Source organism: Anabrus simplex, chromosome X, assembly GCF_040414725.1.
Source record: "Anabrus simplex isolate iqAnaSimp1 chromosome X, ASM4041472v1, whole genome shotgun sequence".
NCBI lineage: Eukaryota > Metazoa > Arthropoda > Insecta > Orthoptera > Tettigoniidae > Anabrus > Anabrus simplex.
The window spans coordinates 54,852,629-54,876,343 of NC_090279.1; the positions used below are offsets into that span (position 1 = coordinate 54,852,629).

The 23,715-nt window shown below is 41.2% G+C and overlaps 1 protein-coding gene across 1 annotated transcript in view; it reads right to left on the minus strand.

Moving 5' to 3' along the window:
• LOC136886627 (zinc finger protein 26-like) overlaps positions 1-23,715 on the minus strand; it is a 51,398-nt gene that overhangs the window by 2,927 nt on the left and 24,756 nt on the right. Inside the window, exon 4 of the mRNA XM_068230810.1 lies at positions 10,533-10,615. Within this exon, the coding sequence (XP_068086911.1) occupies positions 10,533-10,615 (83 nt within the window). The remainder of the gene's footprint in view (positions 1-10,532; positions 10,616-23,715) is intronic.

Sequence of the window (23,715 nt, forward strand, 5' to 3'; positions counted from 1 at the left end):
CTGTCTCCCCACCGCACAGTAGTTCTACATATTCTACGAAAGAAGGGCGGTAAATGCAAATTTCTTGGTTAAAGGTGAGATCCGCTTGCAACTGGCACATGGGAAAATCGATCACGCAGGCTAAAATATATCGTAACATGATCTATTACTTTCCAATTCGTGCTGTATGAACTCAATTCACATGGCGCAGTCGAATGTATGACTGGCTCACGAGCAAAGTAATGGGAAGCTCGACCACGTATTGTTACTGCTCTCTTTGGAGAAAATAAGTGGACAAATAAACGGGGGACATTGATTCCAGATATGACAGACTAAACCTCTTGATCATCTCACAAGATATTGATCAGAAGATGGAGACGTTCAGTACGGAGCAGATGGCGGGAGAGGTACACTAAATTTCTGGAAGTTAATGCAGAAAAGAGCGTAGCGCTTCTTCTCTGGAGGAGTGGCTGCAAAAGGCATCTGTTCCCCATGTCCGGAGCAGCGTTACTACCTTCTGTCATGAGCTCTAAAATGCTTCAAGACAAGTCGGCCGTAAAATAATACCATCACACCATTACAGAAATATCTCTCATGGTATCGGAACCAAGGTTAGTGCAGCCTCTGGAAGGGACGCGCATTGGCAGGACCCAGTCAGCCTGAAATGTGGAGGATTAACAATGCCTTTATTATCTCTGTGTGTGAATTCTTTGTATCTTCTTTGACGTCACTATGTTTTTCTCTTGGTACGAAGTGAAGTACAATAAAGAAAACTTGTTTACATATACGACATAATTTGGTGCCGATACCCGGGATCGAACCAGGGACCTTTAGATCAACTCATTTCCCTCGATAATGGCATTCACGATCTTCTATCAGACGCCGAATATGACGCAGACGTCATAGAGTGTGAGAAATACATCGAGGTCGCGAAGCGCGCGATATTTAATTCGACACGCGTCTTTCGTGACAAATTATCTGAGTCGCTCGGATATATGAATCTTGACCCTTCCAGACCTTTATCCGTAGTACCAGAGCCATCACACTTTTCCATCACCCACTCTGTTAAATTACCCACTATCAAACTAGAACCATTCGCAGGAGATGTAGAAAAATGTTCCCGGTTTTGGGAGAAATTCCAGTCAGCAGTAGACAACAACCCGACCATCAACACTATCGACAAACACGTCTTCCTTCGTGGATACCTGGAGGGAGAACCTAAGAAGCTAATCGATGGCATAGCGGTGACTGCAGACGCAAACGAGGAAATAAAGGTGAATCTTATTGGACGCATCATCCAGGCGCATCTGGATTACCTGGAGACCATGAGACCAGTTCGTGATGCTACGCCCGACGCCCTCAATCATACATATATAGAATATAATAGACGTATTCAGGCTTTAGGGGCATTAGGGGAAAATGTCGACCACTACGGTAGAATGTTAGCCCCCAAACTGTTACGTGCATTTCCGGATGATATGTCTAGAAGGTGTATCATCTACGCAAAGAGAGAGAAGATTTCCGAAGCGCACATAACAAGGCTTATGGAATTCCTCAATGAAGAAGTGGAGGGCGCAATGACGGCGCAGAAAATCAAAGGAGACAACGCCATCTCAAACTCATATTACCCAACTGCTGCTGCCTTGCAAGTCACTACTAGGACGGGCCAGACGTCCAGGAAGAAGAAGACGTCACCTTTTTGTGCTTTTTGCGAAGGGAAAGACCATTGGGCTCAACTGTACCAAGATGACAGATGTCAAGCAACGCATAGACCAACTGAAGTCTACTCAACGATGCTTTTTATCCCTAAACAGAAGTCACACCTTGAAAAACTGCACCAAGAAGAACAAAGTATCCTGCACTAAATGTAAGGGACCACATCACATCTCTATCTGTGAAGGACAAGTGGGAGTAACTGTAGGAAAAATAGATGTTAGCATGCCGAACTTGATATACCTCCAAACAGCTCGAATTTGGGTAATCGGACCAACCGGACTTTGGAAAAGAACACGTTAAATTCTGAACGCCGGAAGTCAGTCAATATTCATCAGCTCGGAACTGGTAGACGATTTGAAGCTGAAAGTCATTGACAGGAGAGATCTGTCAGGTACAGCATTTGAAGCACCATTAAGTACATCGGTGACTCGCAGATTGGCCAACTTCAGTATAAGTGGAATGTGGACGAAAGATTCCGTGCGAATCTCGGCATTCGAGAGCAGGAACACGTACTCACCGCACCCAACCGTCCCACGTGACATACAGAGTCTATCACGCCTTCACAAATTGCAACTAGCAGATCCTCAAGATGATGCAGACGATCTGATGATTGAGGTCCTGATAGGAGGAGACCAGTACTGGCAGGTGAGGTGGTGAAGGACGAACAGCCAATACGCATCTCGAGTTCCATGGTACTTCTTCCCTCTAGGTTTGGTTGGATTCTTAGTGGGAATAAGTCTGGTACTACAGTGAATCATGTGTCCATAAACCACGTCAGTATCAATGCAGAATTACTATCTTCCGAGAACAATCTACGCAAGTTTTGGGATCTAGAGACACTAGGGATAAAGGAAGATCAGCAACGAGCACTCACTGCGAGAGAGTTTGCAATCTTGAAAGGCTCTCATGAATCATTCAAAATGGAAGACGGGAGGAGGGTTGTCTCCCTACCAAGGAAGGAAGGAGTAATACTGCACTCGAATCGCAAGAACGCTGAGAAACGTTTTGATTCCCTGAAGAACAAACTTAATGGAAACAAACAGTTCCGAGAGGCATACCACGCTTTAATGACCGACTACTTTGCGAAGGGACAAGTAGAGATAGCGCCCGAGGCTGAATCGGTTACCGACACCTTCTATTTGCCTCACCATGCTATAAACAAGCAAAGAGACGGCACGACGAAGTGGAAAATAGTTTTTGATGCTTCATCTCACGAAAAGGGTACCCTATCACCCAATGATGCCCTGGAGGTAGGGCCTAATCTCCTACCAGAAATTCTGGCAACACTACTCCGCTTCCGACTCTACCGACTAGCTTTAATTGGGCACGGAACCCAAGCCTTTTTGCAGTTGTGTCTGGATAAAAATGACAGAGACTTAACGAGATTTCAAGGTTTGAAGTGGAGAGAGGGGAAAAAGGAGATTGGAAGACAACTGACAACACTGCAGTATACAGATTCGCCCGTTTGCCGTTTGGACATACATGCAGCCCATTCCTTTAATCAGCTACATTACGTGAATTGGCTTCCAGATTTTCTGACAAGTATCCCTTGGCTACAAAACTGCTAGATCAATGGACCTGCATGGATAATTTCACAGCCAGTACAGAAGACGAAAATGAAATCATTGCTGTGTACTACGAGATAACAGGGCTTCTCCGAGAGATACAAATGCCGATGTCAAAGTGGGCGACCATTTCAGTACTGTTAAAGGATATATGGAGAGCCGAAGGGCGCGAGGAAACGAGAGATACACGAGTTTTGGGTGTTAACTGGAACACGCACACAGACTGTCTTTTTTTCGACCCTAACGACATCGTTGGAACGCTACCAGAAGAGCCGGCAACGAAGAGACAGGTACTACAAGCTACAGCAAGATTTTACGATCCGTTTGGTCTCCTGTCGCCAATATCGATTACAGGTAAAATCATGTTCCAATATACTTGGTGTAGAGGGATAGAATGGGACGATCTCCTACCCATAGACCTAGCAAGAAGGTGGCAACTCTGGGCTTCCAGCCTCATTCACTTGTCAGCAATTCAAATCCCTCGATGGATAGGATCTTCTTCTACAACGCCAGAGAGCTATCAAGTGCGTGTATTCTGTGACGCTTCGGAGAGGGGTTTATGGTGCCGTACTTTATCTCAGAGTAGTGGAGAGTGATACAGTCTCGGTACACTTGGTTTGCAGCAAGAACAAACTGTCACCTATCAAGCGAGTGACCCTCCTAGACTTGAACAAATTTCAGCTCTAGTGCGTATAAGACTTCTCAAGTATTTCTGTCAGTCTACATGATATGATATCACGAAGGCAACGCTATGGAGTGATTCTATGGTGACAGAATACATTGCATTACATCGTCGAGAAGTTGGAACCATGCATGTTGACGCTGAAGATATAGCACGAGTAGGGATATTTAAGAATATTGGCTCCACAATCTATGATGATGGCCGATTTACTGATGAAGTCAACTTAAGGATATACAACGCCTGACTGAAGTGGAGAATGACAACAGGCGCCCTTCCGAACTTAGGACAAAGGGCCATCTCTAAACTAAGTTCTACCGAACTGATACTTGTCCTATTGTTATCCATCCTGTCGTTTTCTACGGCAACGAATGCTGCCCAGCTCTAGAGGTAGAACGCCAACTAAGCATCATGGATACGAAGTTGCTTAGGTGGAAGCCTGGCGTAACTAGACTAGATCACATTTCAAATGATGTTATTAGAAAACGTTTTGGCATTGCACCGACCCAGAAGAAAATTGGGGAAAGGCGTGTGCGCTGGTTTGGGCATGTGTTGCGTGTAGCGGACGATATATTGGGAAAATCAGAGTATACACAGAAAGTCGGTGAAAAAAGGCGCGAGGTACGAACCAGACAGCATAGACTGGTAAAGTGCACAACGACCTGAAAGTTGGAAGACTACATGCAGACATGGCCCGAGACCGAACTAACTGGAGTCAATGAATCACAACACCGGACCCTGCCACCAGAAGAAGACTGATGAATATTCTGATACAAAAATGGAATGCAATGGATATTTTACACATCCTAACATTCAAATAAGTTTATTGCATGTTCAAATTTTCTCCCCTAAAGCCTATGTCCGATATCTATAATAACTTATTTTCACAAAAGAGTGTTTGAATGGCTGAACGCTTCTGGATTTTGTGTTTAAGTGACTCCTATAAATGCATTGTGAAGAAAAACTTATAACTCAAAAAATAAAAAAATGGGTATATCTGTGTTAAATGGGAAGGACAGTTTCAATATCTGGTGAAATTCTATGAGTACCTACAAGAGGGGAGTCCATCAGTGTATTCTAGCCTGAATAGAATTTTGCAATTCATATTTCTGCTTACATACGTCATAGACAACAGACGATCATATTAATCAGTTTGTTATTTTCACTCCGCTCACGCCTATAAATATGAAGACCCTGGAGGAGTGGCACAAAGTGGTCAGCTCAGGGCCATGTGACACTCAACGCTCTAAAGCTGGAAGGAAACCACATAACTAAGTGGTTAGTTCAGGACCATGTGTCTCTACACAAACGGAAGTAAGCCTCATCACTAATTGGTAATCTCAGAAATACGTGTATTTCCACAAGTCAGCAATTAGGAAATTTTATGAATCTTAAAATCAATACCAAACTGGCATGGCAAATATTTTAGACATTTTAAAGGAAGTCATTTAAGTTGCGGCATGATATTTGAAGACTGCTGAAATGAGAGTGAGGAAACAATAGCGCCTGAGGTGAGATATAAAACAAAGTGGGAAGTAGCAGATAAGATCCGGTCGACTGAATCCTTCAGAAGCAACTAGAATCTATGGTGTAAAATGGACTAAGCTACGTAGACAATGGACAGTCCTCTGACATATATGCCAAGAAAAAAGAAGACACATAAAATGCATGTCGCTTTGCTGGTCCGAGAGTGCCTCTGCACAAAATATGTTTAGAAAGTAGAAAGCTAATTTAGACTCCATCAAAAATAGAAATATGATTCTGTGTATGAAAAGGATTCATAAGCAACATTTTTACTGGTGGTCATAATACAAAATTGTTCTCTAATGTAGCCTATTGTGTCTTGTTATACATGAATTACAAAGAAACTGCAGGATTTAAACCTCGAAGAATAGACTATTTGGGCGATCTTCGGTTGTGTGCATGGTTCTACTCTGACTAATCAGAGAGTGTGAGCTGGTACTGGGTAGTTCTGAGGACCGACATGAATATTTCTTGCCACTAGTGTGATAGTACAGTAGGAACAAGTCAGTGCATCACATAAGAGTCGAGAAGGCTATAACCACTCACAAAATCAAATAAACCATACAGAATTCGTAGTTTCCATCACAAATCTTGTTTGAAGTCAAACCTTAGGCTATGACTAGCCATCGCATGACCTGCATTAAATGTTTTAAAACAGGACTTTGTGAGGTCAGTGACAATAATTACAATTTTTAAAGAATATTATATCACAACGTGATTTACCTATTATTATTATTATTATTATTATTACTATTATTATTATTATTATTATTATTATTATTATTATTATTATTATTATTATTATTATTATTATTATCATTATTATTATTATTATTATTATTATTATTATCATTATTATTATTATTATTATTATTATTATTATTAGCATAGTGCAACAAGTTAGATACATATACACAAATATATAGTATTTACAAATATACACAGACAAGAAACATGTTTTATAGCAGGATGTCCACTTGGGTGATCTACTGTATGGTTTCCTCTGTTGGTTCCAAAACATCACACGGGCTACCTGTGTAGGAACGTCGTGTACATTCACTTACAATATGGGGATCATCTGCCGAGATGCACAGCCGCACTCTGGTGATGAGATATATTTCCACTTATAAAGGGCATCCCTGCATCGTCCATGATTTGTTCTCACCCGATTCAGAGTGGTCCAAATCTTATGCGGAAGATGATGTTCACCAGAAAAGATGCTGTGTAAGGAACTGTCTGTGGCAATTTTCCAGCGACTTCTCCATTCTTCTAAAGGGTGAAAATTCCCATCAGCCAATGCGACAGCATCATGCAAAGATGGATGTCGTGACTTGAACCTTGTTACCTTGAGAATAGGAATATCATCCAAAACATACAGTTGAGGGTTCATTTCTATCTTCTTGAACTCTCGAATGGGAGCATTTGATCTTCTTACATCATGCGGCATTATACCTGACAGAATTGGGAGCCAATAAAGGGGTGTGGACTGGACAGTACCAGATATTAACCGCATGCTAGCATTCAGTTGAGTATTAATTAGTCTTGTATATGGGCTATCCAGCCAAACTGGTGCACAGTACTCAGCACACGAGAAAACCAGTCCCAAAGCAGATCATAAAGTCTTTGCTGATGAACCCCAACTTAAGCCATACAATTTCTGAAAGATAATATTACATGTTTTGAGCTTCTTGGACAGATTCATAAGATGTTGTTTGTAAGAGAGTGTGCGATCAAGTGTAATCCCCAAATATTTGGGATAGCTGCTGTGCCAAAGTTCTTGGTGACAAAAACGTATGTGAAGTTTAATGCCAGCTTGGCGATTATTCAGGTGAAAACATGACACTTCTGTTTTGTTAGAGTTAGGACACAGTTGCCATTTCTTGAAGTACGTTTAAAGTGAAATCAGGTTTCTTTGTAGCACTTCTTCTGTCACACTAAAGTCTCGATATTGAGTGGCTAGTGTTATGATATTCAGCATAACAAAATGTTTGTGATGATGTTTCTGGGAGATCGGAGATATACAAATTGAACAGTAGGGGAGACAGTACCGATCCTTGAGCTTCTTTCTCTACTTATACTATTTCCCATACACACTTGAAATCTTCTGTCATTGAGCATATTGCTTATAACCTGCATGATGGTCCTACAGGGTACAATTCGGAGAAGCTTGTAAATTAATCCTTCCCTCCAGACTCGTCAAATGATGCTGTAAGATCAATGAATACAGCTGAGGTCTTGAGTTGTTTCAGGAAACCTCCTTCCATGTGGAATGTCAGTGAAAGAACTTGATCGCAGCAGCTGCGATTGGGCCTGAATCCGGCTTGATCAACTTCAATATGCTGGAAAACTGTTGCGCTGATTCCGTTGTAGATTAGCCTCCCTAAAAGAAGCGCAATTGGTCTATAACTGCTTCGGTCATTGGCAAGCTTACCTGGTTTCAAGATGGAAATCACTTCCGTTCGTTTGAATACTGCCGAGAATTGTCTGTTCTGTAGAAGGTCGGTACAAGACCTTGCCAGCCAACTTCTAGCATTCTTTCCTAAATGAATGCGAAATTCTGGATGAATGCCATCAAAATCTGGAGCTGTACTTGGTTTAACGTCTTTGAGAGCAGCATTGATGTCTTGCACCGTAAGCGGTAGTGAATACCTTGGTGTGCGTGATGTTCTTTATTTCAGAGTTTGGAGCTGGCGCCGTATGTGTTTGGTATGTTTCTTATCTGATGGAGTTTGGGAAGTTGTGACGATGTGAGATGCTACTTCATCCAGAATAACTCCAGGCTCTTGCTTCACCAAAGGTGTCTTTCCTCCAAGTTTTCTGAGGAGAGCCTAAGTTCTTCTACTGGAATGAGTTAAGTCGATATTCTCCACTGTTTCAATTCACCGTTCTCCCCAGGTAGTATCCATGCTGGAAAGAAGTTCATCAGCTATGTCTTCATCACCAGTCTGCAGATATTCGTTACAGAGCGCACCAGTCACAACATTCCAGCCAGGGATGTATTATTTTTTATGGCCTCCAGGCATATTCCTCTTAGCCGCCATCATAACTGCACCTACGAAACGCTAGTAATTGTTGTGCTTGGGAGCAATCCACCGAACGCATATATCCAGTTCAGTGGTGAATGTTGACCAATTTGCTTTTCTGAAGTTCCACCGAGCATGTGGTATTGACCGTACAACAGGAATGTTGATGCCAATATCCACTATAATGGGGCCATGTTGACTGTGGGGAAAATGTCTTAACACTTTACGACTGGTATGTAAGGGCTGTCCTCCCTCATTGCAGCTAACAAAACACAGGTCAAGATTAGAATCCCTATTCCATGCAGCTGATTGGAAAGTAGCAAGATCTTTTGGGTCAATCATCAGATGGAGATTGTTCATCTCTGTCCATTCTACGAGTTTCGTTCCACATTCACTGTTATTCGAGTACTTCCATAGTTCGTGATGGCTGTTGAAGTCACCTATATAAACTGCAGGGTGTTGAGCATTAGGTAGTACTGTACTTGGCCACTGTGCGCTTGGGGGTTTATAAATGTTAAAAATAGTAACATCTGCCACTCACACAGCAACACAATGGATGTCTTCGTCTTCGTTTTGAAAGAGCAGTGATGCATCTTGGATATTATTACGAACATAAGTGGCTATACCATGTGCACTGTGATGTGTTGCACCAAGAGCTGTGTAAACATTAATGCGGCCCCTTTTCCGAAACTCTTCTTCATTGGCTGTATGGGTTTGCTGTATAGACACAACATCTATATTATTATCCAGGATAATCTTGGATAGGTAGTCACATTTTGCTCTGCTGTTGCTCTCTACGTTAAGCTGGAAGACATGGATGAAAGGTCCAATGTTTCTTGTCTGGTAGCTATGAGAAGAGCCATTTCCATGAAATAACTTTGTCATTGTTCAGAGATCTTTAAAAAGACAGGTCCAGCAGCCAAAGTTATTGCTTTCTTAGTAGCAGCAGGGGGTCACGTCTAGGGCACTTTGAGGTTAAACCTAAGGACATGAAGCAATAATGTACGCCCTATTTATCTAATTTTATGAGATAATAAATTCACTTACTTAAAGAAGTCTGAATTTTTTAGGCAAGCTAAACAAATTTAAAACTCCACTTGTACCAGTACCTGTCCATGTTATTACTTTATACTAATTGTGTACGTATGTTTGCAATCAACACACTACAAGCCCCTGACTGAAAATGAACACTAAAATGAATCAGCAAGTGTGACCACAACACTGGAATGAACATAAATTCAAGACCACATAATTTTATGCTTACAAGAATGCACAAGTTTTATTTGAAAACTATGATATCGAAGATGTAGCACTACTGACCTGAACGTTTCATTTCTACAACACATTATCAGCTCTGGCGTCCACAATTGGAGGAATCTGACTTAACACACAAGAGACCAGAAATGATCATAAAGAAAGGAATCTAACGAAATAGTTTAAAATGACATTCTTTGAGTTATAACATTATTGAACTCAAGCCATAATTATATTGATTAATGAGACTGATAATGATAGTTCAAAATATTACAATGTACATAAAACTTAACAATTTTGAATTTGAAGATTTAATTTATAATCTACAAACATCGCTTTTTCTGTGTGTCACTGTTGGTGTGAACGTACAAAAACTTACTCAGAATATCTCGAGGCAATAATTTCAGATAGCATTTCAGATGATAAGAATGTGATGAACAAATGATGCAGAGACAGTGAAAGAAAGAACACTTTCTTCATAGTTGCTTAAAGGTATTGTAAACAAATACACTTCAAAATATCTAGCTTCACCAGAGATTCTTTTTGTAGATATATACCGGTATTCAATAAAACTACATGATGGCACATTAAATATGATCTCAAAGTTCTTGAATATTTAAGATGATTTTAAACAATAGAATTTTAAGATATTTGCATTTAAATGAAACCTTGTAAAGAAAGGATTCAACTGATGAAAATGGCCAGTTTTTGGAGATAAATCAACCAACACTGAACACAACTGTGAATACGTACAACATATTCTATATTATATAGGATTTGTAATGTACTTACTTTGTTTCTTCTTTGATGTATGGCAACAGCTGATCATCGGTATGTTCTTCTATGAATATTTCCTCCTTAGTATCTTCGGAAGGCTATAAGTAAGAAATAAGAAAAGTAGAGTAAAGAAGTAAAGGAATATATATAGGCCTAAACAAGAAACAGCTGAGAAAATAAATTTCACAGTGGCACAATAAAGATTAAAATTAATATATCTCTCATTTTAAAAATATAAGAATGGAAAGGAACAATCAATTCAAAATCAATCTAAATACAAGAGAGGAGTCGACCTTGGTGGCAAACGGTACACAAAAATACATTAATATCAAGCACTAATTTTTAAAAGAACAGAGAAAAAGACAATTTCATAAAATACAGTATTTTAAAATTTACACTTTCTTTTCTATTAAGCATGTATATAATTTATAAAATTTTACTCATAATACCTTCTGTATTACAAACATAATCAACACATGTACAACTTGTTCAACTACTTCAAATAATGCTATACAACTTCTATTAGATTAAAATTGACATTGCATTTATTTATTTTATTTTTTATCCTTTTTGGAACCTAACCCGCATAATGACCTTTTGCATTTTAACCCGGTCCCTTTGCCACTGCTTTCCAGACAAATGATAAGAGAGATAAGAACATGAAAAGGAACACAGTGTAGGATATCAGTAGACAAGGTAGCATAGAAAAGGAGGATCATTTGCAAATATGTAAATATAAAATTACCTACATATTTGTGAATATTCACCAGAGTATGTGTACACATACATGTGTGGGTGGAGGCACTTCCGTGTATGTGTATATGTACAATTTAAGGAAAATAAATAATAATAATAATAAACACTATCTCCAAATCATTACCCAATAACATTGCGTGCTTGTGTTTCTATTTCTGTTGATCCCTATTTCCACACTGAATAGCTATTTTCTTCATCCTTTCATGTTCACATTCCCCTATTCCCATCTTTCTATACCAACTTGACTTGTAACTTCTTTGTTCATTTCCATGTTCCTATATACTTTCTTTCCGAAAACACTTCACTGTAATATCAAATAATCCTACAGTACTCCCACCACTTTCCCAACAAGTGGACAATGTTTAAATCATAAGCATAGAAATATCCATCATCCCTCTCTGTACATCACATTAAGACCAAAAAAATCAGTCAATGTCCCAATCAATCAACGAATCAATCAAACAGCAGCGTTTCGGGTGTTGGTTGTTTATATAGAAAAAGATTGTGGAAATATATGAAACAACGTCCTCGGTAAATTATTTCAATCACTAAATCATCTTCCTATAAGTGAACATTTACCAAAATTTGTCCCCATGAATTCAAACTTATCTTCATGTTGTGACCTTTCCTAAACTTAAAGAACATGACTTAAATGTATTCATCAACTAATGTCATTCCAAGCCATCTCTCCAATGATATCTCAGAATATACCGTACTCTTTAATCAAACAACTTGTCTCCTTTCTCCAAGTCTTCCCAGCTGAAACTTTGCAACATCTCTGTAAACACACTCTTTTGTTAGAAATCACCCGGAGGAACTGGAGATATTTCTGTGGATTATTTCCTGTTCTTTATTCAAGTAATACTGGTGATGGTCTCATACTCTCATTGTGGCTTTGCTGGAGATTTATATGCCCTCTCCATTACAACCGCTAAATAACCTCATAATCATATTAAGAGATCTCTAAGTATCCTTTTCAATATGTTTATATGATTACCACAATGAAGATCTATTCTTATTATGAATACCCAGGTACTTACAGAGATCCCCTTAAAGAACGTTCACCCCATCAACACAATAATTAAATGAATGAGGACCCTTTCTATTTGTGAAACAGAGAACCTGACTTTTCACACTGTTTACCAATATAACATTGCCAAATGTCCATCTTATCTTACAATATTGTTAAGGTATTTTTGCAGTTACACACAATACTGAAACTTACTTATTACAAAGAGCCTCATAACTTATTTCAGTTCATTATTCATATTGTTTATATATACCAGATAATAAAGGTCTCATAATACTGCCCTGTGGGAGCCAATCCAATAATAGTTACAGGATCAAATAAAGCTTCACCTATTCTAATGCTCTGAGTTCTATATTTTAATACACCAGACGTGGCCAAATTCTAATGGTCAAATGTATATTTCTATCTTTATGTAAATAATCAACCTTTATAGCCTAATCCTTGAACTTGTTTGGTGGAGTTACCACTTGGGATATCCCTGTCTACACTACTGGATTTTTTCATATAGTGGGTACAGTGGGAACCACAATGTAATTTCATTATTCATATGGTTTTGTGTCAATTTTGTTAGTGAACATGTTCTGTTGGTTATTGTCCATATCTGCATATTGTTGCTGTATGGAAGTAAACAATGTGACCTATTGTTAAGACTGTGCATTCTGTAAGTTACACGCATTATTGATACTGTTCATGAGTTCATTTCACATTTCTTCAGAGTGGTTCTAGAGAATTGTAAAATTTTGAGGTTTGGGGAGACAAAAGGACCTTTCGCCAAGAAAGGCACTGTCAGAGAGCTACTTTGGAGAAACGTTATTCACAGCAAGAGATAGATTCTAGATTGCAAATATCACAGCAATCTGTAGGTATAATTTTAAAATGTGAAGATAAGGGGAGAAAAAATGTCAACAACATGTTGGATACTGCGGGCGAAAGAAGAAACTAACCCCAAGGAGGAAGAAAAACTGATTAATTTGTCAGTAAACAACCGCAATGTTACTAGTTCAGATTTACGTAAGAAATTAGAAGAGTATGGTTCATTGGTACCAGCCAGAACTGTGAGGTGAGAGTTGTTTAATGCTGGAATGAAAGCAAGACGACCTCAAGGAAAAGCGAAGACTACTCCTGCTATGGCTGCAAAGAGGTTCCAGTGGGCCAAGACTCTCGAGAAGTGGTCATCTGATGAATGAAAACAGGCAAGTCCATGACAATTACTGTAATTCCTAAATTATCACTCACTATTCCATTTTTTACCCAATCTAAGTGATGTAACCGTATAGTATAGTATATGTATGAAATTTTGCTAGGTTTATGTGTTTTATTATTTCAGGTTTGTTTTAGTGACGAATCGGTATTTCCTGTCGAAGAGGAGACAAGTCAATATGTCAGAAGTAAAGGGGAAGCATTCCATCCAGGATGAGTGAAGCAGAGAGTGAAGCATCCAACTTCAGTGATGGTCTGGAGTGTGTTCTCTTGGTACGGCTGTGGATGATTATATGTTGTAGAAGGAACTATGAGACGTGAACAGTATAGTATTAAGAACCAGTTTGGTAGCTCAGGTGCAAGAGTGGTTTGGTCAAAGTGAATTTATTTTTATGCAGGATGGGCCTCCTTGCCACAAAGCTTAGAAACAGTTCAGGCATGAACCCCATAGAACATCCTTGGACGGTAGCAAAGGAAAATCAGAAAAACAAATATAACGACAAAAAAGCTTGATTGGGAAGATCGTTCAAATCTGGTGTCATGATGACGATTTAAAGAGTCAGCGTAAAATACTGACTGAGGGTATGCCCAGCCAAATCAAGTCACTCATGAAAGCTAAGGGGATGCATATCAAGTACTAAAGTCATCAACTTAAAAATTGGTAACATCTTATGTGTTCAATTGCCAATTTTTTAATGTTTAATACACTGATGAAAATGGAAATTGCACCACCCAGAAGGAGCGGTGCTACGTTGCTGCAATTGAACATGCAGGACGAGTGTTCAGTTGTGATTCGATGATTACACTTTCAGGTCCCTCTGACCGCAAGTTTGGACAACAATCAATACAGGATGTGCCCACCACAAGCTGCAATACATTGATGAATTCGTCGTGGCATGGAGTCAATAAGGCCCTGGATCGCGTCCTGAGGAATTGTGGCCCATGCTTGCTGCACTGCACGGGGCAGTTTTTCCAGAGTTGTGGGTGGATGAGGACGGTTGGCCAGTTGTCGACCCATCACGTCCCACACATGCTCAATAGGACTGAGGTCTGGGGATCTGGCGGGCCATTCTAAGGTTGTGATGTCATGGAGAGCTTCTCTGGGGATGCTTGCAGTGTGAACCCGGGCACTGTCCGGCTGAAACATCCCATTAACAATGTTCGCCATCATAGGGACAACCACTGGATTGAGTACCCTATCAACAAGCACTAATTGTGATTTCACATTAAAGCCAATAGCTCCCCAGACCATAATGCTTGGTGTTGGCCCTGTGTGCCTCTCGACAATAAGATCCGGGTGGCCCCTCTCCCCGGTACGTCGGCGCACACGATTCTGGCGATCACTGCAGGCAAGACAGAAGCGCGATTCATCACTAAAGACGACCCTATGCCATTCGCCGACCCACGTCGATCTTTCTCGACACCAGGCCGGCCTTACACGTCGCTGTTGTGGGGTCAATGGAACACCTTCTGCAGGGACACGGGCTCGTAAGCCAGCTGCAGGCAGGCGATTACCAACTGTTTGTTGTCTAACGTAGGGTGCTACAGCTACTCGAATTTGCGCTGCTGTTGCATGGGGTTCCATCCAGGCCATCCGAATGATGCGGCGATCCTCTCTCACAGTTGTCTGTCTCGCTGGGATTGTGCCAAGTCTACGAGTGTGGGTACCTTCATTCGACCACTGCTGCCATACACGTTGTACCGTAGATACCTGTCAGCCAACACGTGCAGCTACAGTACTTATCGATAATCCAGCCTCACACAGCCCAATTATCCGAGCCCTCTCAAACGGCGACAGTTGTTGACAGCGTGCTCTTCTCTGTTGTCGAGGCATGTTTGACGGGGAACACATCACTGCAGAGACTACAAGTCAACTACGCTACACCAGAGTCTGTATACTGGAGTTGATTCCTCCGCGACCAATCACGTGGGGAGACCTGTAGCAACAATCCAATGGGTCTGAAACTTTGATCGCTTGCATACCTACATGGCATCGTTCCATATCTTGAAAATCAGCACAAACGACAAATGCCTTCATGGTGAAGCAATTTCCATTTTCTTAAGTGTAATTTGGCCACGTCTTTATAGTCACCAATTCAGCCAGTATTTTACCTATCCTAACCGCACTAATTTTTGTCAGTAGTTTCCCGATATCTGCCCTATCAACATCCTTAGATATGTAAGTCGTGATACATTTGACCACCTGAATCCAATATATCTGCCATATCCTGCTGTAATCTACAAGATGAGCTTCAGTGGAATCATGTTTCCGAAGCTTGAACTATCTTCTATCGAACCAGTTGGTAATTTCGTAAATGTGTATAATATAATCAGAAAGAATGCATTCCAAGAGCGTGCACACAACACCAGTCAAAATGATTAGTGCGTAATTATTGGCTTTATGATTAGCACATTTTCTTTATACACCGGGCACTTCTACACTAATTATTCACTCATCTGGTATAGCTGCTTCATACATACACTATCAATATCTCATAGAATTTACTTTCGTACATGCCCAGAAATTTTACCAATCCCAGCAGCATTTCTAGTTTAAAATTTTTGCATATTATTTTCAACGTCTTTTTTATAGTAGGGCCATATGGACATTGCAAAGTAGTATCAAAGGATTGGATAGAATTGCCAACTGCATCAGGTACTGGAAAAGGACACGACCATACCATTGGTGACATATCCTATGCCACAAGTGACGGGTGCGATGCCAGTTTGCTGGTGAACGATGTATTTTTTTACATAATGCAGGACTGTGATGCCCATCGACTAATAGTGTATACACATTCACACGTTGTGTAATTGCTACTCCTTACCTTACTCAGCCTGTCGACATTCAAAACCGTACACAGCAACAAGACATAATAACATGCAGTATATTCTGGACTTCAGACGTAGTGTTATCCTTCAGTCACAGAGTGTGCCAGTGACTTCCCTTCATCTCATCCATGCTGCCTTTTTCATAATTCGAACTTCAACATCTACCCAACTAACAGTCTGTAGGCAAGATCCTAGGTACCTGAGTCAAGTTGGATGGAGCCATTAGATGGTTCAGATAACTCCAGGTATTCATTCTTCCTGCTGTTCATTCTAAGGTTGTATTATGAAAAAAGGTATTCAATCTTCACTTCGATGCCGCAGTCCCATTCTCGATCTATCAGCAAGTGCAACATCATCTGCATATGAGAGAGTCCATAGGCAACTCTGGCACTGAACAAGCTTGTCAGCCAGTTGATAATGAGTTCCTTAAATTGCTACAATTTCCAGAAGTTTGCTGGAATGTCATCTGGTCCTGGCGCTTGTTGGTTCTTCATACTCCTAATGGCACTGATCAGTACCTTTGATGTGATGCATAAGATGTGACTTATCATAAGGAATAGGGCGATGTGGTAATTCTGTGCAGGGAATCTCTACAAAATGTTGTTGCCAATGTTTGAGGATTTCTTGTTTGTCCTGTGTTCACTGATCATCTTCGCCTCTAATGCACACAGAGCGCTCAATACCTGTGTCAATTTTTGTCAGCTGGAAAATAGTTATTTTCTCCTTCCTTTGAGTTCAGTGGTGTACAGTGATTATCAGAACTATACCGACAAAAATTCAAGGATGCTCTTCGTGTTATGTTAAGAATAATGGTTGAATCAGACTGACGGGGAAAATTATTCTTTTTGAGAAAATGGTTTTAAATTGTTACTTACGGGTGCGTGATTAAATTGATGAGCTGCTGCCGTGCTTCAGGGAAGACAAGTGGAACGACCATCCACCTAATTACTGCTGCCATTATCAAGAACTCCACATGTCTTGCCCTACTCGCCGCTATCAACACTCATGTAATCGGCCTTGTACTTTCGCTTTGGCCTCGCTTAGCGCCCGACCTGCTGGACAGCTCATCGCACACTGATCTACCACTGGGTTACGTCACCCACTCCGTCACAATCTGATGTTTCTAGAACCCATGTGCGCTTCTATCACGCACTTTCTGTGATGTAATAAATTCGTTCCCCGATTCCTCGGTCTTGAGACCAGCGCTGATACCGAGTGAGGTTGGAGGGTCGTAGAAGGCGTTCCCAGTATTCTGCCGGGAAACTCTGCTTTTTTAACACATTGGGCGAGCAACAGAGTGCTTTACTTACTATTATCATTATTGTTCGCCTAATGGACTTTGGCAGTCAGGGCCTTAAACTTACCTTCGTATCTATGGCCGGTTTTCAGTTTTACATGAGTGTTTCTTTCCAACAAAATATGACCTCCAATTAATCAATAGACTCAAGAGTTTTTGAATGATTGAACACGAGGCCTGGACTCAACAACATTTACTATGAACTGACTCTGTACTCTGCATCTCAAAGTGCTTGGCGACTCACACTTTTGTGATCCCGTACTTGCCCCTCCCTACTGCCTTCCTCCTCCTCTTGTTTATTTTGGAAACTGTGTTAATTTATTCTGTTACGCTGAGGGTTGCAGTTTGCTACGGCCTTCTGAATTGCCTCATTTAATACATTCTGTAAATTGTCTAGGGATTTCTTGTAAATACGTTATTCATGATTATTGTTTTATTAATGTGCCATGTTACGGAATGCTACGTTGTGTTTTGGGTTATCTTTTAAGCGGAAAGAATATATGGTCTTCGTTAAAATGTATTATTATTCTTATTCCTTCCATTGACCTCTCATTGGTCCCAGCCTCTTTCTTACTGGATAGCCTGCCCATGAATCTTTATTAATTATTACGTCATATGATTTGCTGTCTTCTATGAATTGCTGCATACTGAAACATGTTTGATTCGATATACACTCACAATCGTAACACAAGGGTAGGGAGGGGTTGTGGATTGTATGCTGCAGACAGAGATAGCGCTTCGCGCATATGCAAAAATTCCTCATACGACTTGAATAGGATCGTCTGTAACATGCAATATCCATTTATTAAATAGCCGTAACAGCACACACAGTTGAAGAACACACTGTATTTATGACACACTTGTCAGTCAAGGAGAGCACCAGATTATTTCTCCTCTCGTCTGTATGTCGCAGTAATATTCTGTATTAATTAACATTAACATTCCTTCACCCACAACATTGTAAATTCAATGAAATACTAAACGAAGGAGTCAATACGCCCAAGGGTTTAATTACAGTAGATGTTCAATATGGCCCCCTCGTATTTTGGTGCATAGTTCACAATGTAGTAGTGAGTGACTTTTGGAGTCTGTCCAGGATGTGTAGTGAGTGGCGAACGACTTGGAAAGCTGCCTGTATTCTTGGTACAAGTACGGCTTCTCCTTCTATGGGGATCACATTGTAGTCAATTTGTGGAGAACAAATTGTACACTGCCTACTGGAGCTTGGAAGCTACTATGCGAAATGAACGAGAAACTTATGCATTCGCACCGAGCATTATCTTTGCCTCCCACTTTTCACTTCCCATCCTTTGCCTACTCTTACGCACAGCAAGGGGCAGCGGCTGACTCTCTGGTATAGCAAATACAGTAAATACACTGACTGACAGAGCAAATGCAACACCAAGAAGGAGTGGTCAGAACTTTATGCCAATTGCAGGGTAGACTGACGTCACTGAGGTATGCTCATGATGTGAAATGCGCCGCTGTGCTGCGCACGTAGCGAACGATAAATGGGACACGGCGTTGGTGAATGGCCCACTTCGTACCGTGATTTCTCAGCCGACAGTCATTGTAGAACGTGTTGTCGTGTGCCACAGGACACGTGTATAGCTAAGAATGCCAGGCCGCCGTCAACGGAGGCATTTCCAGCAGACAGACGACTTTACGAGGGGTATGGTGATAGGGCTGAGAAGGGCAGGTTGGTCGCTTCGTCAAATCGCAGCCGATACCCATAGGGATGTGTCCACGGTGCAGCGCCTGTGGCGAAGATGGTTGGCGCAGGGACATGTGGCACGTGCGAGGGGTACAGGCGCAGCCCGAGTGACGTCAGCACGCGAGGATCGGCGCATCCGCCGCCAAGCGGTGGCAGCTCCGCACGCCACGTCAGCCGCCATTCTTCAGCATGTGCAAGACACCCTGGCTGTTCCAATATCGACCAGAACAATTTCCCGTCGATTGGTTGAAGGAGGCCTGCACTCCCGGCGTCCGCTCAGAAGACTACCATTGACTCCACAGCATAGACGTGCACGCCTGGCATGGTGCCGGGCTAGAGCGACTTGGATGAGGGAATGGCGGAACGTCGTGTTCTCCGATGAGTCACGCTTCTGTTCTGTCAGTGATAGTCACCGCAGACGAGTGTGGCGTCGGCGTGGAGAAAGGTCAAATCCGGCAGTAACTGTGGAGCGCCCTACCGCTAGACAACGCGGCATCATGGTTTGGGGCGCTATTGCGTATGATTCCACGTCACCTCTAGTGCGTATTCAAGGCACGTTAAATGCCCACCGCTACATGCAGCATGTGCTGCGGCCGGTGGCACTCCCGTACCTTCAGGGGCTGCCCAATGCTCTGTTTCAGCAGGATAATGCCCGCCCACACACTGCTCGCATCTCCCAACAGGCTCTACGAGGTGTACAGATGCTTCCGTGGCCAGCGTACTCTCCGGATCTCTCACCAATCGAACACGTGTGGGATCTCATTGGACGCCGTTTGCAAACTCTGCCCCAGCCTCGTACGGACGACCAACTGTGGCAAATGGTTGACAGAGAATGGAGAACCATCCCTCAGGACACCATCCGCACTCTTATTGACTCTGTACCTCGACGTGTTTCTGCGTGCATCGCCGCTCGCGGTGGTCCTACATCCTACTGAGTCGATACCGTGCGCATTGTGTAACCTGCATATCGGTTTGAAATAAACATCAATTATTCGTCCGTGCCGTCTCTGTTTTTTCCCCAACTTTCATCCCTTTCGAACCACTCCTCCTTGGTGTTGCATTGTCACTGTCAGTCAGTGTACTTCATTTCCTCAAAAAAGAAACACTTCCCCGGCAGTCCAACTGCACCATCATCCTCAACATTACACGAAGAGCTTCCCTGATTTCCTTGTCAGTACAGTTCTAATACACCTTGTACACAGGTAATTACAGTGAGTGCGCCTCGATTCAGCGACAGATTTCTTAGCCACACGTTCGGCAAAGAAAATTCTTTCTCTGTGTTCTGGAGTCTTTTGTGAAAGCCAATTTAAATACAGTATGCCTTTGTCTTTTCCTACACCTCTTCTTAGATTGGAATCATCCATAAGAACGTTTGATTTTCAATACAGTAGGAACAACGTTATGTCGTACCCAAGTTTACAGTGACGGTTGCAGTGAATTATCTGTAGACTGTATCCACATGTTGTCAATTGCATTCAGGTCAATGAGAGGAAAATTTATGCTGCCTGCTAGGGTCTCCTTCTAGTATTTAAGCTTCCATCACTTGACCTTCTCGGGGGCATTTTTCCCTCTACCTCTACGATGCATTAAATCCGCTATGCCTACCTTATGCAGAGGTGGTCCACAGTCAAATGATATGACATTCACATCCTTTGTTAGTTGGAGATCACGGTGCTGAACAACGATAAGGTCAATTTGCTTGCTGCAGTCACAAATGAAACCTAAAATAAGAGTTCCATCATCATATCACATACCGAAGGTATTACCACCATGGCAGCTATAACAATTCTTAGTGTGACCAACATGCGCATTAAGGTCACCACAGAGAAGTGGAAACTCATCTTCAGGACACGCTACAATATGATCTGGTAGCTCCTGCCAATGCTGTTCCTTATCCAGGTTATCACAGCCTGATTGTGACAAAGAAAACACAAGTTCGAGAAGATGAAATGTCGAGTTTAATTGACAAAAGACTGTCTGAATAGCGCTGAACCTCAGCAACTCAATCTTTCAGGCGTGTGCACATAATGAAGTCAACACCATTCCTGCTGGATGTAACCTGGCAGATGTCGTGAGATTTCTGGCGTTTCCAAACCAAGCAACTTACTATCTAATTAACATAGCTACTCTTCAATTCTAAACCGGACTTACATTACCCTAATTACAACAGGTTAAGAGAAACAATAGAATTAACTACATTTCTAAGCAGATGTCTCCCCTACAATGAAAATATTAAGTAACATTAAAGTAAGAATGATATTTACTAATAAAATAACTATTCTACAATAATTCTAAGCCACATTTAGATGTATCCTAATTACAAAACTGAAGCAAAAACTATTCCTAAACTGTAAATGTAAATTTTCATTGACTATGTATATAACATTTTAGTTTCCTTGGTTTATTAAAGAGTCAAAAAGGTGGAAAGTTAAAATGTAATTATCAATCAAAGAACAGTGACCAGTTATAATCATAAACGGAAGCCTTACAAGTGAAAGTTAAATAAACATAACCTATGGCATTTTGTTTATTTGATGGTTTCTACCATTTCCCTTTCACACCGACAGATATAGGTCGTATGGCGATGATGAGCTAAAAAAGGTTAGGAGTGGGAAGGAACCAAATGTGGCCTTAATTAAGGAACAGTCGCACCATTTGTTTGCTGTGAAAATGTGAAACCATGGAAAACATGCACTTGAGGGCTGTCGGCAGTTGGTCCGAACCCAGCATTCCCCAAATGCAGGCCGATAGCTATACGGCCAGTTGCTCAGTAACACAAAGAAGCAATTGCTTGAATTCCTTCTCCTCCAATACTTATTGTGAGAGAATCTTAATAGTTAATTTCAAACAATACGTTAACCCCTCAGCGTCACGGCCATTTAAAGAGCTTCCTATCCCGCATCCGGATGAGATTTCAACTACGCGCGACTGAAATACATTGATTCACTTCAAGCGTTACTACAAGTATAAGAGAAGCCCGATATTCACGAAAGTTGGAATTCCTTATGATAAAACATGCAGATAATTACATAATTGTTTCACATTTCCTTAGTAATTTAGTTTCATTTGATAGAGATCGAAGCACTCTTCGAGGCAGAGGCCCAAGTCACACTCCTGGCATCAGTAGACCGACGTCTTCTTTTCGCCGTGTTTTGAACATACCATACAACGTCTCTGAGGTTTGGATTCCTCACTCTTGGCTGATAATTTCCTGATAAAATTTCTTTCCTGCAACCTTGGAACTGTATTATCTGATGCGCGCCGGCTTTGAATATTTCGTTCCCCGCCCGAGCGAGCGTATTTTGTAAACAAACCTCCCATCAGCTAAACCCGATAAGATAACTGCTCAATGTTTGTCCCTGTGACTTGTCTGAATATTATTAGAGAATTCAGGAATCAGAATTCACTGTTGAAAACTTCCATTGGAATTGTATAATTATCCATAGCCTCCCACACGAAATTTCCAAGTACTGGTTCCTCCTCATCGTCACTCTCATCATTTACCACTGCATCCGTTACAGCCACATCATCTATTTCATTATCACTGCTGATAATACTGTCACTACTACTTCCGAATAAACTTTCATCTGAATTATACAATATTTGAAGCACGTTACTGTCAGTCAAACCACGGCTGAAGCTAGCCATTGAGCGCGGCGCGTCACACGGACTGATCAAGCTGCAGCGAGACCAAAAAGAGCAGGATGAAACTGAATGAGGGGAATAACATTTATGACGAAAAAACCAACTCGATACATATTTCAGATAAAAGTTCGAGACATCGCCTTTCAAACGAGATATATACCATGAACAACTGGTTCTCGTATCGTATGACAGAAAGCAGCACTAACTCTTGCCTGCACAGTGCGCTCGTGGAGAGTTACGAAAATATTACAAGCTGAGAAATAAAGACAAATATAATAAATAAACCGCACTCTTAATGTAAAATTAGAGCAAAGAACATCACGCGAAAAGACAAACTTCTCAGAATATAATTTCTTTATTTTATTATGTGGGAAAGAATGAGGCACACAGACTTCTTTTAAAGCAGTGATTAGTGCTCAGACTTACTTGACAAATACTTATCCTTGCAAAAACAACTTCATTTTAAAGATTTTCAATTCTTATTTACGACACTGATAAACACGAAAATGTCTTCTTGGAAACAAAACAATTTGCATATCCGTAACACGAAAACTCTTCACGCTATAGCCGTAAATGCGAAACCATGTATGGGTCTATACCACGTAAAGAGTTCAGCACTGAAGGGTTAAAAGTAAGTCTTTATTTTAAAAATTCGGTGTTCACAGTTCGCCAGATTTACATGCACATTCGGACATAAGTTTTCATATACATGTGCAACATTCTG